The sequence below is a fragment of the Palaemon carinicauda genome, chromosome 19 (genome assembly GCF_036898095.1).
Source record: "Palaemon carinicauda isolate YSFRI2023 chromosome 19, ASM3689809v2, whole genome shotgun sequence".
Lineage (NCBI taxonomy): Eukaryota > Metazoa > Arthropoda > Malacostraca > Decapoda > Palaemonidae > Palaemon > Palaemon carinicauda.
Genome location: NC_090743.1, coordinates 31846748 through 31873910, shown reverse-complemented (window position 1 = coordinate 31873910; position 27163 = coordinate 31846748). Strand labels below are relative to the sequence as shown.

At 43.8% G+C, this 27163-nt stretch overlaps 1 protein-coding gene across 5 annotated transcripts in view; it reads right to left on the bottom strand.

Moving 5' to 3' along the window:
* The window catches only part of LOC137658561 (otoferlin-like), a 212666-nt gene that overhangs the window by 95174 nt on the left and 90329 nt on the right, over positions 1-27163 (bottom strand). For all 5 annotated transcript variants that reach the window (XM_068393449.1, XM_068393452.1, XM_068393450.1 and 2 more), the window contains 5 exons: positions 20875-21056; positions 19161-19331; positions 18746-18921; positions 18428-18558; positions 17923-18110 (listed from right to left, as the gene is read on the bottom strand). In XM_068393449.1, coding sequence (XP_068249550.1) covers positions 17923-18110; positions 18428-18558; positions 18746-18921; positions 19161-19331; positions 20875-21056 — 848 coding nt within the window. The remainder of the gene's footprint in view (positions 1-17922; positions 18111-18427; positions 18559-18745; positions 18922-19160; positions 19332-20874; positions 21057-27163) is intronic.

Sequence of the window (27163 nt, the reverse complement as noted above, 5' to 3'; positions counted from 1 at the left end):
TTGTTTTAACTCCCAAACAGTTGGGAGTGCATTGGTCTTTTCTTAGCATCATTATTGAATTTTTTAGTAATAGATTGTAAAGAGTTGTTGTTGATGAGCACCATAGTACACATAGGAATGTGATATCTGGTGTTCCTTAGGGTAATGTTCTTGGCCCATTACCTTTTATACTAAATTATATACACATGATGTGGTTTGGCCTAAAAAAACAAGCTTGTTGAATATGCAGATTATGCTACTCTCTTTGCATCAATTCCATCTGAATGTAGATCTAGGGTTGCTGAATCCCTTAATAGAGATCTAGTTAAATTAGGGTATACATAAATTAAATGTTACCGGCGTCAATGACCTTAGATGTCAGGATGCCTGAAAACTTTAAATCATTCATTCATTAGGGCATAGTGCAAATTTTGGGCCATAGAGGTGAATCCTAACAAAACTCAAAGTATGATTGTAAGTAGGTCAAGGACAGGTGCTCCTCAACCTCCGGATCAAAGCAATGATAATGTTTCTTTAAATCTATATGACATAAAATTCTAGGTGTGATTCTTGACAGCAAATTTACTTTTGAGATACATTAGGTCTGTGTGTTCTTATTAAGAAAGTCATCTAAGTGCTGAAGTGTTTTAATTCTTTTATTCTATCTTGTTTCGAGTATTCTTCTCCTGACTGGTCTCCAGCTGCTGATTCCCATCTTAATTCTTAACAGGAACTTACAATCTTTTAAATTTCTTATTCCTGATCTACATATTAACCTCTCGTACCATAGTTCAATTAGTTTGTTATGGATGTTGCATATGATTTTTCATAATTCTGACCATGCTTTATATTCATATCTTCCCAGTCAGTACCATCCTGTTTGTAATACTGAATGTGCAGTTAATTCTAATAGTCATACCTTCTCTATCATGAGGCTCAATACTTCTCAGTATTCTATAAGTTTTATTCCAGTCGTGACCAAGTTGTGGAATAATCTTCATAATAGGGTAATTTAATCGGTAGAACTATAAAAGTTCAAACTTGCAGCAAATGTTTTTATGTTGAACAGGCTGACATAAGTCTCTTTCTGGGGCGGCCTGTGACGGCCAGTGAGAAAGGTCCTTCCTTATACCTTTCCTAATATAAATCTTCCAAATATACTAGAGAAAGATAAAAGCATGGAATGCAGAGGTTAAAACCCTCGCGCGAACACCTTGTAGGTGTCGTGTATTAAACAAAGGCGTGTGAAAAACCACTATTCACAGGTTGTCTTCCATTTAGATAATCCCTTCATCAATGGGGAGGGCCGCTACAGGCCCTAGAGAACATGGTTGAACTCCCCAACGACACCTACCACGCGTGCCCTCTAGGACATCCTTCTGTAATTGGACTTGCAACAAGCCGAGTTTTTTTTGGGCACAGTGTTTTTTCGAAGAGTTTCTCGTTATTTCAACATGACTGACGTTGTTACTTCACCCTTACCAATGTTAAGTACCATAGTTTGTTTTGGCAGCTTTTGGCAGTACCGGGCATTTGTTCTGTTTCCAATATGGTGGTTCTTAGTTTTGGAAGCGATTGTCCTGCCGAGGTATCGGCAGCCATTTTGGGTATGTTCGCTTCGGTAAATTGTCTAGTTATTTTTGCCCATCTGGTACTCTGTCAGCTAGGTTATATCACTTACGTTTTATGGCCTTTTGTGTTATCATTAATTATTATTAGTTTTTACTATGGTATTTATTTGCTTGCAAGTCCAATTTGGACCTACGAAGAATAGCGATTTAAAGATAGCGTTTTAAAGCATAGTAGCGATTTAAAGCTTAGCGATTTAGTCTGTTAATTTGTACCCTGAAGGGTTCGTTTTAGACTATATCCTTGTTTATTTGTTACGTTGCCGTTATTCTTCGTTATTACTATTACTAAGAAAAAGCAATCAATTTTATTAATTTTCTTATTTTATTGTGTGATGTTAGTTTTTTATTATGTAACCTTGAGAGCGAAAGCATAGAGTGCTCGTTTCCTGTTCTACAGGTATGAGTTATCCTTTCTCTCGTTTTCTTTGAGTAAGAGAGGGTGAATTTCCCGTTCTCCGTTTTTATACGATCACGAGTTATTCAGGCCTCCTCTCAGTATCAGAGTTGATGATAGTACGTTTAATATTATAAACGATTTATTGATGTGGTTACTGTTAATATACTGTAGCTAACACTATTATTAGGAACGTTAGTGTATGAGTCATTAATTGGGGTCGTTTTATACCGACACCCTTAGCTCTGCCTTGAGTTATGCTTAGCTCCGCCTTGAGTTATGCTCCGCTATAATGGAGACTCATTGGGTGAGAACTAGTTATCGTTCCGGAGCAGAGTTTTGGAGTGCAACGGTGAAATCCGGCACTCGGACTCCGGCTGAAGCCTTTTACACACGAACCTTTGTCATTTTTGATCACAATTACACCGTTAAGGCCCCCGTTTTTATCATATCTCCGGCTTCACTGGAGATAACTCATTCATTGAGGTTAATGTTATCGTACCGGAGACGGTCACGATATCACGATGACGGGCCTTTGCTACCGGACCTCCGGTACAAACAGAGATCAAGCAGGCGTCCAGAACCGGAGTTAACAGTGTGATACCGATGAAGTTTAGAGATTCATGTTACGTGGTTACTGGTTTCTATTATAATTTCTTAATTTATTAAGGTGTTAGCTACTACCATACTCACACATAATTAAGATTTAAGTGTTTCTGATTCATAAGTCAATGACAAGAATCTCAAGGAACATCCAGACTCATGTCTTCTTTCTTTTTACAGAAAGTCTGCTGCACTGCCAGGGGCTGCTCCGCTGCCTTTACTGATCCCATGGGCCATGATCTATGCCGGGCCCATGCCCATTGCGCCATATCCTTCTCTCGGGAACCGGGACAAGCCCCCTATACGATATGGTTTCCGGAGTCATGCATGCTCTGCTATGAGCTGTCAGCCCTACTCCTGAGCGAGGAGGTAAGTTGGTTCTAGTTTGTCCCTGTTAATATCCTTTGCGAAGAATTAATTGCTCTTTATATATTGACTTCAGTTTTGGCTTCATCATTAATTCCCCTCTCCTCTTTCAGGCTGATGATGAATCTCTCAGGGAGGCGAGAGCTACTCTCCGGCCTTGGGTGTCAGGGTTTGGGAGGAATGCGCCGGCTGGCGCACCCTATCTCCTTGATGGAGACATGGCTTCTCGCCTATTCCCAGGCTCTACTACTGCAGCAGTTCCACCGGAGACAGCGGCCCCGTTAATTGAAGTGGTTAGAGCAACCATTCTAACTGAGGAAGAGGTTTTAGTGACGGAGGCCGAGCCCTACCTAGGTCTGGACGAGGAACCCATGGATGAGCAGGTAGGTGGTGTTGAGTTGGTGGACCCCCTTTCACCCCACACTCCTTCCTCTACTACTTCCTTTCACGGCTTTGATAAACCTACGGCTTCTCCTCGAGGTCCCTCCGTTCCTGTACGACCCAAGGTGAAGCCACTACGTACCTTTAAGCCTTCAGCTTTGCCATTATCAGTGTCACCGGTTCCGGGACCCTCAAAGGACCCTGATGTTCATATTACTATACCTAAAACCGTGACTCCTAAGAAGTCAAAGTCCACTAAGTCCAGGGCTTCGTTAGAGGATCAGGCTCGGGAGCCCCCTTTATCCGCCGCCATGGTCAGGGATATTGTGAAAGAACAGATACAACAGTATCTTCAACAGTCTAGGGCAGACCAAGGAGCTATGACGGAGCTCAAAGATATGGTGGCAAGTCTCATCCGTTCCGGAACTCAGATGCCCCCTCCTTCAGCCCCGGACGCATCAAAGTTACCTCCCTTCGAGAAAAACAACCCTTGGAGGTTTGCCTTACATGCTCCATATATTGATGGTGCCATAACTCTAGAGGGCATAGGCACCCGTCCTCTAGAGGACTTAGAATTTTACCCTCCGGGACTAGAATTCCCATTCAACGGCTTCGTCCGATTGAAAGAACATGCCTTGGTTAGGTTAGACAAGGTACCGAAGGAAACGGTAATATTCCCTAAAGAGCAGGCCCAAGCTTTCTGGGCCAGGACGTTGTCAGACTGGGGGTGCACTAATTCCAAGCTCACCCCACACAAAGGAGCCTACACCATATTTACAGCTTCTCCAGTTATTACCTTGCCTATTACAGATAAAGTGGCAGCTCTTACTTTTCAGGCTATCAAAGAAGGTTCTGCCATGCCGGCTCTTAAAGAGACCGATCCCACCTCCATGCTCATTCCGAGTACCGTTACTATCTGGGATGATGCCCCCGCTACTTTCACAGTAGGGAAGTTAGACCCAGACTGTGCCTCTAATCTGTTCTCCGAGAAGCTTCCTAAATTACCAGATATTCTTCTCAAGACTGAGTTTGAGGCACGGAATAGGTTAGCTAGGTCTCTCCACTCCATTACCTCCGTGGAGTCCCTAACCTCACTTTATCCGACCGAGACCTTGTTCCGGGTATTCACAAAGAACCTGTCTCTGTCCTTCCAAATCGACTTACACGAGTTTTGTTCGGCTCGGGTTAGTTGCAGGAAGCACGTTCTTTCTGAGGCCTCGATCAGGCATGAACCGAATAGGCTGATAGCTTCCCCCTGCTGGGGAAAGAACCTTTTTCCTCAGGAGGAGGTGAACAAGGTACTACAAGACGCTGCGAGAGCAAATCAAAATTTGCAAGTGAGGTGGGGCCTCACTGCCAAAAAGAGGGTTGAAGGTCAAAAACAAATCTTCTTCAGGAAGAAACAGAGGTTTGCCCCTTACAAGACGAGCCGAGGTCACTACCAACAATCGCCGATTGCCCACTCGTCTTCACAGTCTCCCACTGCTTCGTCTCCTCTACAGCCGAAGCACCCTCAACAGGTGGTCTACCTCACTGCTCCCCCAGGTACCCAACCCAACCCCGTTTGGATGCCCTCACCCGCATACAACCCTAGCTACGGACCCTCAGGTCCCTTTCGTGGACACCAGAGAGGTAGCTACAGAGCTAGAGGACAGTTCCGTCAACGAGGCGGACCTAGGACAAGGGGTTCTCGAGGAGGGAAAGAACCTAGATTCACTCCCTCGCAATGATATAGTTCCGGTAGGGGGGAGACTTTACCACTTTCGAGACCGTTGGACCTTCAGTCCGTGGGCTCACAGCATAGTCTCCAAAGGCTTGGGGTGGAAATGGTCACAAGGTTCTCCTCCTCCACCAGTGACCTTCTTCCAGAGACCCACAACCATTCTGAGAGAGTACACCACCGAGTTACTAAAGAAAAAAGCAATCAAACGGGTTCGATCGCTGAAGTTCCAAGGCCGCCTGTTCACAGTTCCGAAGAAAGGCTCGTCGGCATTGAGAGTGGTCCTGGACTTGTCAAAGCTAAATTCTTACATCCTCTGCGACAAGTTCCGGATGTTGACCATCTCTCAGGTACGTACCCTGCTTCCCCGTGGGGCCGTCACCACCTCTATCGATCTTACCGACGCCTATTATCACGTACCAATAGCTCGAAACTTCTCTCCTTACCTAGGTTTCCGTCTAGGCAGGAAAGCCTTTGCATTCAAAGTCATGCCCTTCGGCCTCAACATTGCACCCAGGATATTCACGAAACTGGGAGAGACAGTGTTAGAACAACTCAGGAACCAAGGGATTCAGATCGTTGCTTATCTGGACGATTGGCTTATTTGGGCTCGGTCATCCCTGGAGTGCAACAGAGCTACGAAGAAAGTACTTCGGCTTCTCGCCAACCTGGGATTTTGGGTCAATCTCCAAAAATCCCCCCTACTTCCATCAGACCGCTTCGAATGGTTAGGCATACAGTGGGACCTTGCACGGCACAAGCTGGTTCTACCTCCCAAAAAGGTAAGAGAAATAGCTTCCAAGGTCAAGAATTTTCTAAAACACAAACAGGTGTCCAGAAGAGCCTTAGAAAGAATCCTCGGCCTTCTTCAATTCGCTTCAGTAACAGATCGCCTATTGAAAGCCAAACTCAAAGACATCAATCGAGTTTGGAGAAAGAGAGCCACAGTACCTTTAAGAGACAAGGTCTAGAAAATCCCCTCTGTCTTGAAAATGAGATTACAGCCATGGTCCGAACCGAAGAACCTCTCCAAATCGGTTCCTCTTCAATTCCCACCCCCACAAGTGACAATTCATACAGACGCGTCTCTGAGTGGATGGGGGGGTTACTACGAACGTCAGATGTTTCAGGGCTCTTGGTCACCCGCCATGAAACACTTCCACATCAATGTTCTCGAAGCCATGGCAGTGTTCTTGACCCTGAAGAGACTCTCTCCTCCGAGGTCGACCCACATCAGAGTAGTGTCAGACAGCACAGCCGTAGTACACTGCATCAACAGAGGAGGATCCAAGTCGCCCAACCTGAATCAGATCCTGGTCGCTATCTTCGCCTTGGCAGCAGAAAAGAACTGGTTCCTGTCAGCAACCCACCTAGCGGGAGTCCAGAATGTGATAGCGGACTCACTATCCAGGACGAAACCACTGGAATCAGAATGGTCTCTGGACATAATTTCATTCCGGTGGATACTCAGGCTGGTTCCGGGCCTTCAGGTAGATCTATTCGCAACTCAGATGAATCACAAACTTCCTTGTTATGTGACACCAAACATGGACCCTCAGGCTTATGCCATAGACGCATTAACCCTGGATTGGAACCATTGGAGGAAGATTTACCTATTTCCACCAGTGAATCTTCTAATGAAAGTATTGCACAAACTACGCTCCTTCCGGGGGGCAGTGGCCTTAGTAGCACCTCACTGGCCAAAGAGCAGTTGGTTTCCTCTCCTCCTCGAGCTGAAACTCCGACCCTTCCGGATTCCATTCCCCAAACTAACCCAAGTAATTCAAACACAGACTGTGTCAGATTCCTCAAGGATAGCCAAAACCCTAACTTTGTGGACTTCATGAAGTTTGCAGCTCATAAAGACGCAAACATTGACCCGGAAAACGTTCTCTTCATCGAAGCGGACAATAGGGACTCGACAATTCGTCAATATGATTCGGCTGTTAAGAAATTAGCAGGTTTCCTAAAGAATTCAGACCACACTCGTATGACTCCGAATTTAGCCATCTCGTTCTTTAGGTTCTTATTTGACAAGGGCTTGGCAGCTAGCACTATAACTACCATCAAGTCAGCTTTGAAGAAGATATTCCTGGTGGGGTTTAACATTAACCTAGCTGATTCCTATTTCTCATCTATTCCAAAAGCATGTGCTAGGCTTCGGCCGTTGGATCGGCCGCAAAAAGTCTCTTGGTCTCTGAACAATGTCCTCAAACTCGCGTCGGACACTGACAACGAGTCCTGCTCTTATATCACTCTGCTTAGGAAGACGTTATTTCTATCAGCTATGGCCTCAGGTGCTAGAATCTCAGAACTAGCAGCGCTCTCATGTAACCCGGAAAACATAGATTTCCTCCCTACAGGCGAAGTACTGCTTACCCCAGACAGAGCTTTCCTAGCTAAAAATGAGGACCCGCAAAATAGGTGGTCCCCTTGGAAGATCATCTCTCTTCCCCAGGATCCTTCGCTGTGTCCAGTCACTACTCTCAGGACCTTTTTAGCTAGATCTGCCACCCGCTCGTCTGGCCCCTTATTTATCAGGGAACAAGGTGGTACTATGACCATTCAAGGTATCAGACAACAAATCCTCTACTTCATTAAACATGCTAACCCGGAATCATTTCCCCATGCTCATGATATACGGTCAATAGCTACCTCTATCAATTACTTCCAGAACATGGACTTTGATGACCTTAAAAAATACACGGGTTGGAAATCTCCTATGGTTTTCAAACGCCACTATCTAAAGAACTTACAGGCCCTTAAATACCCTACGGTTGCAGCGGGGAGTCTTATCTCCCCCCATTAATCTCTGATTATTTCTTTATTCCATCTCTTCTCTACTCCCTCCTGACCACCTCTCACACCACGTCGCCACTCTCCTGGGTGGTTCGTTAGCCCTAAGTTATTTTGCCATGTTTAATTGTTATGATTTAACTGTTATTGTAATTACCATTCCTGTAAAGTTTAGATATGCTTAGACATGTAAGGTTGATACCTTTTACGACGGGACACTCAGATGATCCCTGGTCCTCATATTATTTTAGCATTACATCCCCTATGCCTATGGCTAGTTTATGATTTATGTTTACTTACAGTATTATATTATTGCCTTACATGGTGTTTGTTTTCTCCTTATTATGTTATTAATTTATTGGGCTTGGAAGGCATTCTCTGGTACATTCTCACCGGCCGTGACAGGCCGCCCCAGAAAAGGGATTTTGACGAAGGAAAAAAGGGATTTTGACGTAGGAAAAATCTATTTCTGGGCGAAGGACCTGTGCCGCCCAGTGAATAAGCTCCATTTAGCACTTATTCTTAGGTAATTTACTGCTAAATATACCAGAGAAAAAATGTAAAGGAGTGCTAGGTTAACTAGCTCGCTCACCTATTGGTGTCGGTATAAAATTGGGCGTATAATCCAGAGGTCCCGCACTATTTAGATTCATCCACGACAGAAACCCCAATAGAGGAGAGCCGTTCAACCTCACTCGGTACTACTAACAATGCATCCGCTCAGAACCCAACTCCTTAGCACCCAAAGTTTGGGGACTCCAAGGGAGAGGAGCTGGGAGGGTTCACTGGGCGGCACAGGTCCTTCGCCCAGAAATAGATTTTTCCTACGTCAAAATCCCTTTTCTGGGCTCGAACCTGTGCCGCCCAGTGAATCTATACAAGAGAAAATGTCACCAAACTTGCAAAATAAAGGAAAAAACATAAGCGTAAGGGAAATACAGGATGCTTTTAATCAGAGATGAGTACCAAAAAACAATTATAAGGGTATCTTAAATATGAACATAAATCCAATAAGGTAGGTATAATAATGCCGTGAGTGATAATATATACAGATACTCAGGAGTATAAAATTTACAAATATAATAACAGTATTCAGGTGCGAGACCAACGAATACAATAGGGTATAAATGAGGCAGGTAAGAGGGAGAGATAAAGAGTCAAGGCATTAACCTGTGAGTTACTTGGGAGTAACTACGCTCCCTGCGGCTACTGTAGAAAATTTAAGGGCTTCCAAATGTTTAAGGTAGTGTTTCTTGAACACTGACGGTGATTTCCACCCTGTATACCTGGAAAGGTCTGTAAAATTCATGTGGTGAAAGAAGTTTACCGAGGTAGCAACCGCCCTGATATCATGTGCAAGAGGAAAAGAGTCAGGGTTAGCTTGTTTAATAAAATACAAGATTTGTTGCCTGATCCCTTTAAAAGTAATGGTACCGCCTTGTTCTCTAACGAATAGAGGCCCCGAGGAGTTAGAGGAGGTCCGGGATAAATAAGACCTAAGAGTAGTAACAGGGCACAGAGACGGATCTTGCGTGAGGGGAACAATTTTCCAGGAAGACCATCTGTTTTGAGGGTCTTCGTTCTTAGCCAAAAAGAATTTGTTAGGAGAAAGAAGGACCTCTCCCGAAGGCAGGAAGTCAATATGACCCGGGTCTCTCGACAAGGCTGCCAATTCAGAAATTCTTGCCCCGGAAGCCAAGCTCACCAGGAAAAGTGTTTTCCTGAGAAGGGGAATGTAATCACAAGAACTGTTAATGGTATCAGAAGCCAATCTGAGTACGTCATTAAGGAACCAGGTCACCGGGGTAGGACGAGTAACCGGTTTCAGTCTGGCACAAGCTTTCGGAATTGAAGCTAACAAAGAGTCGGTTAAGTCTATGTTAAAACCCACTAGGAAGATCTTTTTCAGAGCCGATTTAATAGTGGTGATAGTATTGGCTGCCAGACCTGATTCTAATAAAGATCTAAAGAAATTGACTGTAAGGTTCAAGTTCATACAGTTCACGTCTGAGTCTATTAAAAATTTTGCCAACTTTTTAACTGCAGAGTCATACTGGCGGATGGTGGAATCCCGTTTATCCGATTCTAGGAACAAGGTGTTTTGAGGATCAATATTGGCACCATGCATAGCCGCAAACTTCATAAAGTCCATAAAGTTAGGGCGCTCTGAATGTTTGAGAAAGCGTACACAACGCGTGTTTGTACTATCTGAGACAGAACCGGATTGGGTATCGGGTGAGGGTATAGTCTCAACTCTCGCAGGAGAGGATACCAGTTGCTCTTGGGCCAGTTGGGTGCGACCAAGGCTACTTGTCCCTTGAAGGATCTCAGTTTGTCTAGAACTTTCAGCAAAAGATTCACAGGGGGAAAGAGATAAATCTTTTCCCAGGTGTCCCAATTCTGTGACATGGCGTCTGTGGCGTAAGCCTGAGGGTCTAGATTGGGAGCCACATATACTCTCAATTGTGGTTGGATTCCGTGGCGAAGAGGTCCACTTGGAGACCGGGAACCTGAGAGAGAATCCACCGAAATGACTTTAGATCGAGTGACCATTCCGATTCTAGAGGGGAGGTCCGGGACAGGGCGTCTGCCACTACATTCCGGACTCCTGCCAGGTGGACAGCTGAAAGATGCCAACGGTTCAAGGCTGCTAGGGAGAATATGGCTACTAGAACATGGTTCAGAGGCCCTGACTTTGACCCGCCTCTGTTGAGGCAGCGGACCACCACTTCGCTGTCGAGGACCAGACGAAGGTGTTGTTTCTTGGGAAGAGCGAGACGTTTCAGGGTTAGAAGAACTGCCATGGCCTCTAGCACATTGATGTGAAATTGGCGGAACAAGGGAGTCCAAAGACCTTGAACTTTCTTGAGCTGAGAATAACCGCCCCAACCTGATAAGGATGCGTCCGTGTGAATGATTAATTTCGGAGGCGGAAATCGAAGGGGAACTGACTTTGACAGACTGTTTGCTCTTGTCCAAGGAAGAAGTCTTTCCCGTAGAATGGGAGGAAGGCGGAATTTCCTGTCCCGGAGCTTCCGGTTCGCCCTCGAACGCCAGACACGATTGATATCTTTCAATTTTGCCTTCAGAAGAAGATCCGTCACTGAGGCAAACTGAAGGGACCCCAGAATCCTCTCTTGGAGTCGTCTGGAACTTACTTTGTCTTTGAGAAAGCGTTTGGTGTTCCTTGCAATCTCTAACCTCTTGGGTCTGGGAAGACACAGAGTATGAGATATAAGATCCCATTGCAGGCCGAGCCATTGGAACTTCGATTTTGGAAGAAGACGGGACTTCTTGAAGTTGATCTGGAAGCCTAGAGATTGAAGATAATGGATGACTTTGTGAGTGGCTTTTAGGCAATTTTGGGAGGTGTCTGACCAAATGAGCCAGTCGTCCAGATAGGCTACTACTTGAATCCCTTGATTCCTGAGTTCCTGAACAGCGACTTCTGCTAACTTTGTGAAGATCCTTGGGGCGATGTTGAGCCCGAAAGGCATCACCTTGAAGGAGTAACTTTTGTCCCCTAAGCGAAAGCCTAGGTACGGACGGAAGTGTCTCGCTATCGGGACGTGATAATAGGCGTCTGTAAGATCGATAGAGGTGGTGACGGCCCCACGGGGAAGTAAGGTCCGCACCTGCGAGACTGTAAGCATTCGAAACTTGTCGCATTGAATGGACAAGTTGAGAAGGGATAGGTCTAGAATCACTCTTCTCTTGTCTGAATCCTTCTTCGGGACACTGAACAGCCGACCTTGAAACTTCAGGTGTTTCGTTTCTTGTACGGCGTTCTTTTGTAAAAGATCCTGGACAAATTCGACCAGGTCCGGAGTGGAATGTTGACGAAATTTGTTCGGAGGAGGAGGTCCTTGAATCCAACTCCACCCCAGTCCCTTGGAGATGATACTGAACGCCCAGGGACTCAACCTCCATTTGTTGCGGAAGGCATAGAGCCTCCCCCCTACCTGCTGCACCTCAGTATTGGTTTGAGGAGTTGCCTCCACGTCCGCCTCGGAAGTTCTTTCCTCTGCGAAAAGCTCTTCCCCTGCCTTTGTTCTGGTTAGAACCACGGTGGTAGCCTCTACCTCTACCATAATTCTGGGAAGAGCTATGAGCCTCATACGACTGGTTAAAGGCAGGAGAAGTGGCGGAGGCACCAGAAAGCTGGCTCTTAGGAAGCAGAACGGTGACATAGTCGTCCGAAGGAGCCTGAGAGGTGGAAGGCTGTGCCGGGGCAACAGGAGATGGGGGAAGAGGCAGCCGGAAAATGGGCGAACCAGTCTGCTGTTGCCTGAACTGGGTGGAAGTATATGGACGGAGCTTCTTCCTACCCCGGGCTTGGTAATTTGCAGGGTCAGATTTACGTTTAGGAATCAAACCCCAACGGGCTTTAAGGCTCTGGTTGACTCTAGTGGCCTCCGCCAAGACTTCCTCTACAAGGTCCTCAGGGAAGAGGTTTGAACCCCAACAGGAGGACCGGATCAGCTTATTAGGTTCATGCCTAATAGTCGCCTCTGCCAGGACATGTTTGCGACACTTGCGTTTAGCAGTAGCGAAGTCATACAGGTCATAGTATAATGACTGCAACGTAGCCTTGTTGAGAGATTTAAAAATACTCTCAGTATCGTAAGTCAAGGCTATCGACTCCGTGGAAGTGGCCAGGTTCAGAGTACGGCCAACGCGTAGGCGAGAATCATACTCCTGTTTAATGAGGGATTCCGGGAGACGGGGAAGCCGCTCACTAAACATTACCGAAGCACAGTCTGCTGCTAGCTTTCCAGAGGTAAATGTGGTATGGACGTTGTCCCAACACTCAATGCCTGAAGGAAGAAGGAGGGAGATTGGATCCACCTCTCGGATGGGAGGCAAGGGCTTCTCCTCCAGAGCATATTGGAAGGCAAGCTCTGCTACCTTATTGACACATGGAGTCACGGTGTTTTTGTCCATTAGGAACATTGTAAAAGAGCTCTTATAAGGCGTCAACATAGTGTTGGTGCAGCCGATGTCATTCAGGAATCTGGCCCACACAGATTGGGCCTGCTCTTTTGGGAAGATGACTGTCTCCTTGGGGACCTTGTCTAACCGAACCAAAGCTTCCTCGGTAAGCCTGGCATAACCATGAAATGGAAATGCCAGACCAGGAGGAAAGAATTCAAAGTCCTCTAGGGGACGAGTGCCAAGACCCTCCAAAGTTAACATTCCGTCTGAGAACGGGGAATGAAGAGCCATACGCCAAGGGTTGTTTTTGGCAAACTGCGGGAGCTTAGAGGCATCCGGGATGAGAGAGCTTTGGACCCGCTCCGGAGCACCTTGCTCTAATGCCCCAAGTCTCTGACCGATGTTAGAGAACATCGTGTCCATCTTAGACTGTATCTCTGATACAAACTTAGCCTGCATCTCCGACACGATGCGAAGCATGGCTGATTCGGAAAGGCCCGGGCTAGCAGCAGGTGTGGCGGAATGAACTCCCGGGTCGCGAGACTTAGAGGAGGAGCCAGAAGCCTTAGATGACAGGTTTGTATTCTGTTTAGAACCATGAGAAGCCTTATGAGGCTTATGAACTTTAGGTAAGGTTCTAGACTTATTCTTGGGGGGAACCGGGTGTGATCGTTGGGACGAATCACGGTCCCCAGAAAAACCATGAAAGGAAGAGCGATCAGAAGAAGAAGAAAGAGAGGGGCTGAGGATAGGAAACTCAGCGCCAGAAACACCTGCCTCACTTACCACCCTACCTGTATCTGGATCATCCAATAACATGGGTTCCACGTCAAGGTTCATGGAGGCAACATTGTCTTCTAGATCTCCGGGGGCGTCCGACGGATCCTGCTCTGGATCAATAAACCCGCTATGGTGGCATCAATGTGGGCAATGATGGGAGCTGCAACATGCCTAGCCACAGCGGCTGAAGACTTGGCGTTGGGGTAAATCAGGGAACAGTAGTCCTCAGAGAGGACGTACGGCCGCTTGGACTTCACGTTCCGGGCAAAACCACCAACCCACACTTTCAGTGTGGCCCGAGCCGCAGACTTTTGCTCCGGGGATGCCTGAAATAATAGTGGGAATTATAAAAGGGCAGACTCCCAGTGGTCCTTCAAGACCATAGATATCTTACTAAATAGTGTATGTATGCCAAAAAAGGTAAGATAAATAAGAAGGCAACATAGCCAACGGGACTCACCGAGTCAGATCCAAGGGTGGTAACGAGGTCAAAACAGACCACACAGTTATCCGGGTGCCATACCACGACATCCTCCAGCTGCACACCGCAGAGGGCGTGAGACCGACAGACGGTATGGCCGCAGGGCTGATGTAGAACAGCTGCACAGGCTGTCGTCTGACAATGCACCATCTATAAAAAGAATAGTATATGAGAAACTGTAATTCTCTTAAGTAGGGGTGGGTCCGGAGGACCCGGGCCTAACATAAGCCTAACACAAGATTAGGGCTTAACTGTAATATTCTTAAGTAGGGGCGGGTCCGGAGGACCCGGCCTAAACATAAGTCTAGCTTAAGACTAAAGTATAGCCATCCATTCCGGTCGAGCCGGGAGTATAAAAAAGGATGCAACAACAAAAAATTAAGACACAGGGTGTCTGATTTCCCGGGGCGAGGCTAAGCCCCGGGCCGGGAAATAAAAGTATCCAAAACCAATTCGTATAGGAACTCCGGGGTAGTGATCTGTCATATAATCATCATAGGAACTGTTATAAATTAAATAGGGGGGCGGAACTGTAGATAAGAACCGCCAACGGAACCCAGAGGGTTTCATATAACATAAACCAGTGTGATAAGTGAATATAAAATTGGGTGCACCGGGATCCAACTCTGTTGACCGGTGGCCAACCAGACTAGACAGAGCCGAACCCGCCGGGACACCCGGAGGATAAAGTCCATAAACACTGAACTACCCCCTCTACAAGGAGGGAAGGCAACGGTCCCCTAGGGGAGAGGGGGAGAGAAGCCTAGCCACCCACCTAGCGAGAGGGGGAGCATGGGGGAGGATCACGTGATACAGAGCAGCAGGGCTACCAACTGACGATCCCCAACCAGACAGATCAAACGGAGTAATAGCACAATATTCATTATAATAGTAATAGCGTTGATAATATAAAATAAACACATAAAAATTTTTGGGCAAGGCATGCAACATAATAATTAAATCACAAAAGACACACCTGATGGCTTAAAAAATAACATTGCCGCCTAGCACGAAGGTCGGCAGCCATAACGATACGTAAATGATATCGGCCCAAAATTTGAACCACGAGGGTTCTAAACGCTAAATAATGAATATCCATAATAAAAAATAAAATTTAATAATAAAAATAATACATATAGTAACACCGCGAGTGAAACTAAAAGCTCTCAAAACAGGAGTACCAACTGTAAATGGAATCAAGCAAGATCGGTATGAACGAAGAGAATACACTCCTATAATTCAAATATTAGACGATCTAGGTTGCTCAAAACACAGCAAAACACAGCTTGGTACTTAACTTAGACGGTGTCTCCAGGGAAACCGACGAAGAAGCCATAATCCAAAGAAAATAAGCGAAAAAACGAGAGCACAACAAAAAAGCGGGTTACACACAGAACGTGCTAAAAGGAGTTGGGTTCTGAGCGGATGCATTGTTAGTAGTACCGAGTGAGGTTGAACGGCTCTCCTCTATTGGGGTTTCTGTCGTGGATGAATCTAAATAGTGCGGGACCTCTGGATTATACGCCCAATTTTATACCGACACCAATAGGTGAGCGAGCTAGTTAACCTAGCACTCCTTTACATTTTTTCTCTGGTATATTTAGCAGTAAATTACCTAAGAATAAGAGCTAAATGGAGCTTATTCACTGGGCGGCACAGGTTCGAGCCCAGAAATCTATTTCTGGGAAGAGGCCTGTGACGCCCGGTGAAACCCTTCCCGGTTATTTGATACGGACCCCACCCCTCTTTTTTCCTTGCCAAGCCATATGTCCTTGCAGAAGGATGTCCTAGAGGGCGCGCGTGGTAGGTGTCGTTGGGGAGTTCAACCATGTTCTCTAGGGCCTGTAGCGGCCCTCCCCATTGATGAAGGGATTATCTAAATGGAAGACAACCTGTGAATAGTGGTTTTTCACACGCCTTTGTTTAATACACGACACCTACAAGGTGTTCGCGCGAGGGTTTTAACCTCTGCATTCCATGCTTTTATCTTTCTCTAGTATATTTGGAAGATTTATATTAGGAAAGGTATAAGGAAGGACCTTTCTCACCGGCCGTCACAGGCTTCTTCCCAGAAATAGATTTTTCCTTCGTCAAAATCCCTTTTTTATAGTTTATATATAAAAGATCTGTTTTAATGTTGTTACTGTTCTTAAAATATTTTATTCTAATTGTTGATTACTTCTCATATAGGTTATTTATTTCCTTATTTCCTTTCCTCACTGGGCTATTTTCTCATGTTGGAGCCCTTGGGATTATACCATTCAAGGGTTGTAGTTTAGCTAGTAATAATAATAATAATAATAATAATAACAATAATAATAATAATAATAATAATAATAATGAAAAATAACATGGAAACCATATATTAACTTTTTTCATCTAATATCCAAGTCATTTAAATTGTTTTACAAGAATACACAGTATTACATACCCCTATTTTTCATTGTGAATTAATAATCTTTATTTACTTCTAATGTTGGGAGTTACAATTTGTTCACTAAATGGCATTTAAAACCTTTAAATATGAGTGTACAGTATACGTGCATTAATGGAGGCGAGAAATGCATCAACTGAATTTCCTCCATTATGGGGAAAATTGTTTTGGTTCAAGACCAATTTGGGTTGTGAGCTGTTTCCCAGAATAAATTAAACTTTTAAACCTAGGTACCACTGTACTGTATATTTGCAATACATGTGATACTAATAACAGCTATTCAAAATATATTTTATAATCGAGAAATTTACCTCATTTAACTAGAATAAAAAAATTGCTATTCTCACCACCTTTTTAAAAGGAATATATAATCTCACTTGAAATAAAACCTACTAAAGTGGGAGAAGTACAAGAGGAAGGCCAAGGTTTGGGTGGATGGATAGAGTGAAGGAAGCTCTGGGTGATAGGAGGATAGATGTTAGAGAGGCAAGAGAGCGTGCTAGAAATAGGAATGAATGGCGAGCGATTTTGACACAGTTCCGGTAGGCTCTGCTGCTTCCTCCGGTGCCTTGGAAGACCGCGGAGGTAGCAGCAGTAGGGGATTCAACGTTATGAAGCTTCATCTGTGGTAGATAACGGGGGAGGGTGGGCTGTGGCACCCCTAGCAGTACCAGCCAAACTCGGTTGAGTCCCTTGTCAGGCTGGGAGGAACGTAGAGAGGAGAGGTCCCCTTTTCTGTTTCATTTGTTTGATGTCGGCTACCCCCCAAATTAGGGGAAGTGCCTTGGTATATGTATGTATGTAAAATGGCTATCTAAAGGCCTTTCTTAAACTTCCTTGACAGGAACACTAAACTCATCCAATAAAAAGGTTACTGTACTGTGAAATGATTGCAAGTTAAAACATATGGATACACTATCCTTTCGCCTGCTTATCAAAAATGTATATTTCCTGCATAAAAATACTTGATGTTCCTTTTAGAATTATATAAAAGCTTTATATATTTACACAAGTATTTTTCAATACAGGTGGAAAGAGTTCAATATTATAGGAATATGAGAAAAAAGTTAAAAGTTTTGAATACTAGCTCAGATTTCTTTGAGAACAACAACTTTTGATCCCTTTAGACAGTTTCTCATATACAGGTACTGTAATTCAAAAAGATAACAGTTTTATGTAAAATATTCAGAGAGCATTACTAGTGTGAAAAAGCTTTAAAACCAGCTACGTGCTGCTAAAGAGTAAATATGCTTTAAAACCACCTAAGTACTGATAAAGTGAAAAATTATTACATAGTATACAGCTACTGTACTGTATTATGAAAACATATCTGTTAAATTAGTTTCACTCCTTAATTTCATGCAATTTTTTAAAAATTAGACATAAAAAAGCTAAGATTATCAATACATTTGTCTAACTTACCCCTTCACGTATATGTCAGACATTTTCTCGCCTGTAAAGAAAGCATCATCTTCCAAAACTACGTCATCAGTATTCCATACAATAACTCTAAGCTCATAACTCTTTGGTTTCCTTGGTGTTACATCGAGAGGCGGCCCTGGCAGGGGCATGTCCATTGGGAACATGTCCACCCACATTTCAATTTTACCCTGTTGAGGTTATTCAATAAATAATCATTATAAAATGGTTTAATCAGATTAGTCAATTAAATTTCTTTGCTATTAAGACTTAATTGTGGGATTTTGTTCAGAAATAAAAAGTGAAAATTGGTGCAAGATGAAGGTTAAGACTAAGGAAGGTATGGGAAATGGTAAAGTAAAAAGTGGCTGCAGCCAAAGGGAGACTTTTAGCACCGAATAAAGAGTGGTATGCAAGGTTCAACAGACAAGTTTTCACAGACAGTTATTAGTATTAATAATATCAAAATGGCAACCATTATCAATAAAAATTACCAGCATATCCTCACCTGCTCTATGCCTGGTTTATCTGGATTAAACAGAGGTCTTGTTTCTATATGCTCTGGAACTAAACTGCATCCAACTCTAGGGACTTCTTCCCATCTGTGAAGTACTGCTAAAGCCAGTTGTTCTTCACTCACTAAAAAATATGTTAACCTTATTTAACTAGCATCTGAACTTTATTTAAGAAACAATAACTGCTATACAGTACTATAGAAAGGTGTAAGAGAAATTATATTTTGCCATTAGGGTATATCAATAAACCTACACTAACAACTACATTATATTTTTTACAATATCTTGTTTATCGACCCTACAGTACTCACCCATCATTCTGCAACGGTTTGGATCGTATTCCTCGTCACTTTGCAAGCTGAAGGATTTAGTACCTATTCGAACCTTTCCTGGGCCATAGTGAGGGCCATCTAACCTACCCTCCTTACATAACCGAGCTAAAATCTGAGTTGGCTTCATTGGGTCTCTCCATTGGTTGTAACCTCCTCTGGAAAAATCATCGCAAAACAGCATATTATTTAAAAAATAAACTCAAAGGGCAATTTTGTTCACTTTAGTTGTAAATGTATTTTACAAGGCAAGAACAAGCAAGTCCCTTTTGAAATGACAATTAATTTATTTGCAATTTAGTTTGTGAACTTTTAAACCCAATATATTTAACCTTTTATTACAGTTTCTAAATAATATATAGGTAATCAAATAATATCCAGTAAATCAAATACATACGTTTCATATCTGGACGCAAGACCACAAGTGGCCCTATGTCTTGAGTAAAACCTATTTTCAAGGTCAATTTTTGTTTCTCCAATCATGTCGTCTGCTCCTACTAGATCCCAATCTAGAACTTGCACTGTTAACATAGAGTCTTGAGGAAATGTTGCTTCTACTTCAAAACACCTGAAATCAAAAGTCTCAATGTGAATCTCTTTTACATATATTCTATCACCTCTATTGGGAGACTTGTCTAATTATATTAAACTATTAAGAATGACCAATCTGGCATTCTAATTTTTTTTATGCAAATGAAAGCTACACTGTAGTAGTAATAAAATTATTTCTACACAAAAACCTATTGTCTTTTTTACATTACTGTACAGTACTGCTTTTATAATGATGTCCACATTATAAAAACAAAAAGGTACAGGATGGTTGGCATGTTCATCTTTACCCATGTCTCCATTCCCTGTTTAATAAAATAGAATTCTAACGACAAAATTACCTATCGCTATACTCACGTGGAATTCATATGGCTTCTTTCTCAGAGATGGTTAAATGTCAACATCTACCCTTTAACTAAAAAAAATCCTGTTTTCTTTCTTTGCAATTTCCGTGCCCCTCTAATGTAGGATTAGGATCATATGGCAGTATATGGGAACCTACCACATGGGTAGATCATACCCCTTTGTTTTTCAGTTCTCTCATCATCACTGATAAGAGTCCCAAACTCTATGTGTGCTCCAGATTGTGAATTTGCTATTTAGCAGGTTCTATAGAATCCCTTTATCACAACTAGATTTAAGGGTATGTCTTCTTCTGGCTTCTCTATGTCGTCTTATGAGGGTTGTTCATGGAATTTATTGCTGGGCGATAATGACTCTTATGCTCTTTCACCTGCTGGGGGCAAAAGTGCGATTTGAATAACCATTGTGAAGAATGTAATCCACACTCAATTTCTCTCATGAAGGATTATTTTCAGATTGTAGCTTTTCTTGTAAAAGATTAGGGTTGAAAAAGACAATTGCCTTTCAATTACGGGGAAAAGTCAGAATACTAGGCAAGTAGATGCTTGCGAAAGGGAGTTTGCTGATGTCACACTGAAAATTACCAAACTTGAAAGAATTAATAGTTATGAGCTTCATGAGCAAACTCTAGAGGCCAATGAACCCTCTAAAAAAAAAAAAAAAAAAAGTGGCGATCACATCCTAACTCACCTCAATTCAAATCCTAGGCTGACTTCAAGCTTTTGTGTCTAGCAGTTTTGGTGTACCAGTCTGTAAGGGTTCTGTTTGTGCACAGTGCATTATAGAGTTGATAGTCTCTTCTTGAGCCTTACACTCAAATTACTTCTTTTATTGGAAAACCATTATATTCCATGGTCTGGTTGGCTCTATAAGATCACCAGATTTGAGATTCTGAGATAGAAGACTGAGTTGGCAGTCTGGATCCTAATATCCCTTCTTCTACTTAAGTAAGGGGTCATGAGCGACCTTTGTTTACATTTATTAACAATATGCCATATCTGATGGTTCCTGACAAACTGGTTTTAAGGCCACATGGACAGATGATTATCCTCAAAGTTGTTTCATGAGACTTGAACATCCATCATAATTTTGATGAATGCAGAATTTTGTTTTGAGACTAACTATAAATAACTTCTATTCAGTAAAGCCTTTTTAACAAACAGCACAGTACTGATCAACACAATGAAATTCATACTAACTTTCCAAAAACTGGATTGAGTTGCTTGGAGATGTAGTTCTCTTTATCCGAAACCTTTTTACCTCCTAACTGCATAACAATGTAAGGATCTGCCTTTCCATTCAGGTCCATTGGATGAAGATCGCAGGCTCTTACTACATACACTCGTACCAGCACGTGTATTGGGTCATTGGATGGAAGACCCTAAAATAAATTAAAATAATTTGTTATTTCAGAAAGAGTTTTATACAGCACTGTTTACACTGAATCAGACATATCTTTAAATATAAATTATTCTTAAAATTAAAAGTAAAAATTAGCCTACTGCAATGAATAACTGTAAAGTTACAAAACTATATCATCTGGTAAAATACCCATACCTTCTGTGATACAGGAGATTGTGTAAAAGATATCTTAAATAGAAGCCCTTAGATTAATAACAAACCCTAGCAAGTATATAGATATATTAGTGATTACTGTATATGCACATATCAATATGTATTCAGACACTAATATTTTCCTCCTAGAGAAAGCAATAGGCTTGTGGCCTATTAGAAGAGTAAAAGGAAAGATAAGAAAAGATATGTTTACTTAACAATGAATACAACCTACAAATATTCTAGCTAATCCCCTCTGAGGCATATTACAATTTAGCACTTTCTTACAGGTACCTCTTTTATATGAGCATGCTTACCTTTAAAGATATCAATACAAACTGTTCTTTTTCTAACAAAAATTTTTCGTCACCATCACTGGTGCTAAAGAAAACTTGATTTTAATTTTAATTTTAATTTTACTTCTTCATTTACTTTTCACTCAGTTGCCTTGTCCATATTTATTTATGAAGGTTCAAAAATTTATCTGATAATAAAAATCTTGTTGCCATAAAGCATTACAAGTAACATGATATTTGGCGCATTGAAGGCTTACAAATTACTGTACAGTATTTAAGTTTTCCTACACATTCAAACATACCTTTCAAGGTTATTTTCTCATTTAGCAGCCATATGATGACTAAAACACAGTATATACATCTACAAACGTAACTCAACCATTGTATACAGTTCCTAAAATATCTCACTACAGTTTTCCAAATTCCTTTTAAAACATTAACCTAAACCTGTAACGGATTATTACACATAAAAATGTTATTTTTATTAATAAAATAAATTTTTGAATATACTTACCCGGTGATCATATAAGCTGCAACTCTGTTGCTCGACAGAAAAACCTACGGTCAAAATACGCCAGCGATCGCTATGCAGGTGGGGGTGTACATCAACAGCGCCATCTGTCGAGCAGGTACTTAGTACTCCAAGTAAACAAAGAACCAATTTTCTCCTCGGTCCACTGGGTCTCTATTGGGGAGGAAGGGAGGGTCCTTTAATATATGATCACCGGGTAAGTATATTCAAAAATTTATTTTATTAATAAAAATAACATTTTTCAATATTAAACTTAGCCGGTGATCATATAAGCTGATTCACACCCAGGGGGGTGGGTAGAGACCAGCATTACATGTTTACATTATTATGAGCTAAGTATTTTGTATTTCATTTTAGCAGTTATTCAAAATAACAAACATAAAATAAATAAGTACCTGGTAAGGAAGTCGACTTGAACAATTACTCTGCCTTTTTAAGTACGTCTTCCTTACGGAGCCTCGCGATCCTCTTAGGATGCTGAGCGACCCCTAGGATCTGAAGTATCAAGGGTTGCAACCCATACAACAGGACCTCATCAAAACCTCTAATCTAGGCGCTTCTCAAGAAATGACTTTGACCACCCGCCAAATCAAGTAGGATGCGAAAGGCTTCTTAGCCTTCCGGACAACCCAAAAACAATAATAAAACATTTCAAGAGAAAGATTAAAAAGGTTATGGAATTAGGGAATTGTAGTGGTTGAGCCCTCACCCACTACTGCACTCGTTGCTACGAATGGTCCCAGAGTGTAGCAGTTCTCGTAAAGAGACTGGACATTCTTAAGATAAAAAGACGCGAACACTGATTTGCTTTTCCAATAGGTTGCGTCGATTAAACTTTGCAGAGATCTATTTTGTTTAAAGGCCACGGAAGTTGCGACAGCTCTAACTTCGTGTGTCCTTACCTTCAGCAAAGCTTGGTCTTCCTCATTCAGATGGGAATGAGCTTCTCGTATTAACAGTCTGAGTAAAATAGGATAAAGCATTCTTTGACATAGGCAAAGATGGATTCTTAACTGAACACCATAAAGCTTCAGACGGGCCTCGTAAAGGTTTTTAAATAGAACTTAAGAGCTCTTACAGGACATAAGACTCTTTCTAGTTCATTTCCAACCATACGATAAGTTTGGAATATCGAACGATATTGGTCAAGGCCGAGAAGGCAGCTCGTGTTTGGCTAGAAAACCAAGTTGTAGAACATGTAGCCGTTTCGGATGAGAATCCGATGTACTTGCTGAAGGCATGAATCTCACTGACTCTTTTAGCTGTGGCTAAGCATATCAGGAAAAGAGTCTTTAAGGTGAGATCTTTCAGGGAGGCTGATTGTAGCGGTTCGAACCTGTCTGACATAAGGAATCTTAGTACCACGTCTAAATTCCAACCAGGTGTAACCAAACGACGCTCCTTCGTGGTCTCAAAAGACTTAAGGAGGTCCTGTAGATCTTTATTGTTGGAAAGATCTAAGCCTCTGTGACGGAAGACTGATGCCAACATGCTTCTGTAACCCTTGTTAGTGGGAGCTGAAAGAGATCGTTCTTTCCTCAGATATAAGAGAAAGTCAGCTATTTGAGTTACAGAGGTACTGGTCGAGGATACGGATACTGACTTGCACCAGTTTCGGAAGATTTCCCTCTTCGATTGGTAGACTCTAAGGGTGGATGTTCTCCTTGCTCTAGCAATCGCTCTGGCTGCCTCCTTCGAAAAGCCTCTAGCTATCGAGAGTCTTTCGATAGTCTGAAGGCAGTCAGACGAAGAGCGTGGAGGCCTTGGTGTACCTTCTTTACGCGTGGCTGACGTAGAAGGTCCACCCTTAGGGGAAGTGTTCTGGGAACGTCTACTAGCCATCGAAGTACCTCGGTGAGCCATTCTTTCGCGGGCCAGAGGGAAGCAACTAGCGTCAACCTTGTCCCTTCGTGAGAGGCGAACTTCTGCAGTACCTTGTTGACAATCTTGAACGGAGGGAATGCATATAGATCTAGATGTGACCAATCTAGTAGAAAGGCATCTATATGAACTGCTGCTGGGTCCGGGATTGGTGAGCAAAATATTGGGAGCCTCTTGGTCATCGAGGTTGCAAAGAGATCTATGGTTGGCTGGCCCCAGGTGGCCCAAAGTCTCTTGCATACATCCTTGTGGAGGGTCCATTCTGTTGGAATTATTTGTCCCTTCCGACTGAGACAATCTGCCATGACATTCAAGTTGCCTTGGATGAACCTCGTTACTAGTGATATGTCTAGACCTTTTGACCAGGTGAGGAGGTCCCTTTCGATCTCGTACAATGTCAGAGAGTAGGTCCCTCCTTGCTTGGAGATGTACGCCAAAGCCGTGGTGTTGTCCGAGTTCACCTCCACCACTTTGCCTTGAAGGAGAGACCTGAAGCTTTTCCAGGTCAGACGTACTGCCAGTAGCTCCTTGCAGTTGAAATGCATTGTCCTTTGACTCGAGTTCCATAATCCCGAGCATTCCCTACCGTCTAATGTCGCACCCCAGCCTACGTCCGATGCGTCCGAGAAGAGAACGTGGTTGGGAGTCTGAACAGTCAGGGGAAGACCCTCTCTAAGGTTGATATAGTCCTTTCACCAAGTCAGACAAGACTTTATCTTTCCGGAAACCGGGATCGAGACCGCTTCTAGCGTCTTGTCCTTTTTCCAGTGAAAAGCTAGATGGTATAGAAGAGGACAGAGGTGTAGTCTTCCTAGTGACACAAATTGATCCACGGATGACAGTGTCCCTACCAGACTCATCCACAGCCTGACTGGGCAGCGTTCCTTCTTCAGCATCTTCTGGATGGATAGCAGGGCTGGGGGCTGATCGTCTTGTTCACCAACGTCCTCATCAGAGGGTTCCTCATTCGAAACTGATGAGGAAACGGCAACGGAGTGGGCAACGTCTGACTCGCTGAATCCGGTCGCACTGGTGGATGCGTGACGGAGCCGGACGCAATATCATGGCACTGCTGCACAGTCTGTGAACTGTCAACAACCATGGGTGCGCGAGGAAGTACAGCGTCAACCCGAAACTGTCTAGACTGTCTGGGTTGTGCAGTCAATACCCTACCGAGTTGCTGAGGTTGACGCACTGCGTCACAACAAGTCACCTCTGCTGGTTGTTGAACGTCCTGAACGTCAACAACCACCTCCGAGCGTCGCTTAACGTCAACGTGCGACTGGCAACCCACACTGGGTCGCATCGGTGGAGGAACCACCTCAACTGGCAGACGCGAGTAGGTTACCTCAGCGTCAACAGGGCGCACAACCGACCGGTTGGAAGGTTGTTGGCCAGAAGGAGGAACCACCTCAACTGGCAGACGCGAGTAGGTTACCTCAGCGTCAACAGGGCGCACAACCAACCGGTTGGAAGGTTGTTGGCCAGAAGGTTCTTCTCCGCATTTAAGTCCTCTATCAAGGACGCAAGCTTGGACTGCATGTCTTGCAGCAAAGCCCATTTAGGGTCTACGGGAGCAGGTGTGGCAACAGACGGGGTTAGCGACTGAGGCGGAACCATTTACCATCCCTGAAAGCCTTGTTATGTGTGACATAATAGTACAGCAAAACTTCAAAGGCTCGACAAAAGTTGAGAAGTTGACCTGTAAACAACTTGGAGCGTCTCCTGGCTAGGCGCCAGGGCGAGTCTACCAGAATTGAGAAGTCTATCTGGGCAGAGGCATGAACTCCCAAGCCGAGAACTTCTCTCGTGTCCTATCAGAATCTCGCTCTATAAGCCAGTTTAAAAGAAGGGAAATCTAAGGCTGTATCCCTAAAACTCCTCCTGGTGCAAAAACCAGTCGCCTAGCCAACGTAACGCTCTCTAGGAGAGCGAGAGAGCACTAGCTTAAAAACAACGGCTTCGAAGTAGCTAGGCCTAGTGTAAGTTCTGACGTTTAGGCGAACGAGGAGCAGCAGTTACAAGATCCGGACGAAGATCCTTAAAAAATCATATGATTTAATTAAAGTCCATAGGAGGCTAAGCAGCTTAAGGCTCCTCTCCAAATGACAGAGTCCTCAAGGGAATATCAGTAGGAGGGAGAACAGCACTTTCTCATCTACAGGAACCTTGTCCGATAAAAGCTAGGTTATCTCAGTGAGTCTCTCACTGGTGCATTAGTAGCAGTCCAGAAGGCAACGTCATGTAACTGCTTGACAGTCTGTGAACTGTCAACAACTGAACTGTCAACCACAACAGGTGCGTGAGGACATACAGCACTGGTGCATTAGTAGCAGACCAGAAGGCAACGTCATGTAACTGCTTGACAGTCTGTGAACTGTCAACAACTGAACTGTCAACCACAACAGGTGCGTGAGGACATACAGTGTTCACTCGAGACTGCTTTGACTGTCTATACTGAGCAGTCAAAACAATTCTAGAATGCGGAGGTTGACGCACCGCGTCAAAACAAAACAACTTAGACTGTTGTTGTACCTCGCGAACGTCAACGGAAGGTTCCGTGCGTTACTGAACGTCAACATGCGGCTGGCAGGGTACACTGGAACGCATGGGTGGCGGGACTCTCTCAGCTGGAGTGCGGCAGAAGGTTGCCTCAGCGTCCACAGGACGCACAACCGTGTTGGTTGTAGGCTAGAGGTTGGTGCAGTGTCAACCTTCTCCGCACGAAAGTCCCGCATCAATGACGTTAACTGAGACTGCATGGTCTGCAGCAAAGACCACTAGGGTCTACAGGAGCAGGTGCGGCAACAGACGGTGTGACTGCCTGATGCGGTACCGCTTTGCCTCTCTTAGGAGGTGAGCAGTCGTCGGAAGACTGCAGCGAGTCCGAACTGACCCAGTGGCTACAACTGGGCCGTTGGACTTGCGCGGAAGGGACCGACTTGCGCTTAATAAGCTGCGAGACCTTGGTCCATGGTTTCTTACGAGAAACCTCTTCCGCAGACGAGAAATAAATGGGCTCTCTCGTCTTTGTGTGGGTGGGGCGATCTTGGGTAGATACGCCCGAAACCACGGAGGGAAACGTCTGTTCGTTGATCAAGGCCTGACGAACCCATAAGTCGTTCGACATTACTTCTCCCCTGGGCTTGGGAGCTTGCAAGAGGTCCCGGACTAGGTGAACGACAGGCACGAACAGACGAACCCTCGGACGCAACACTGTAACAC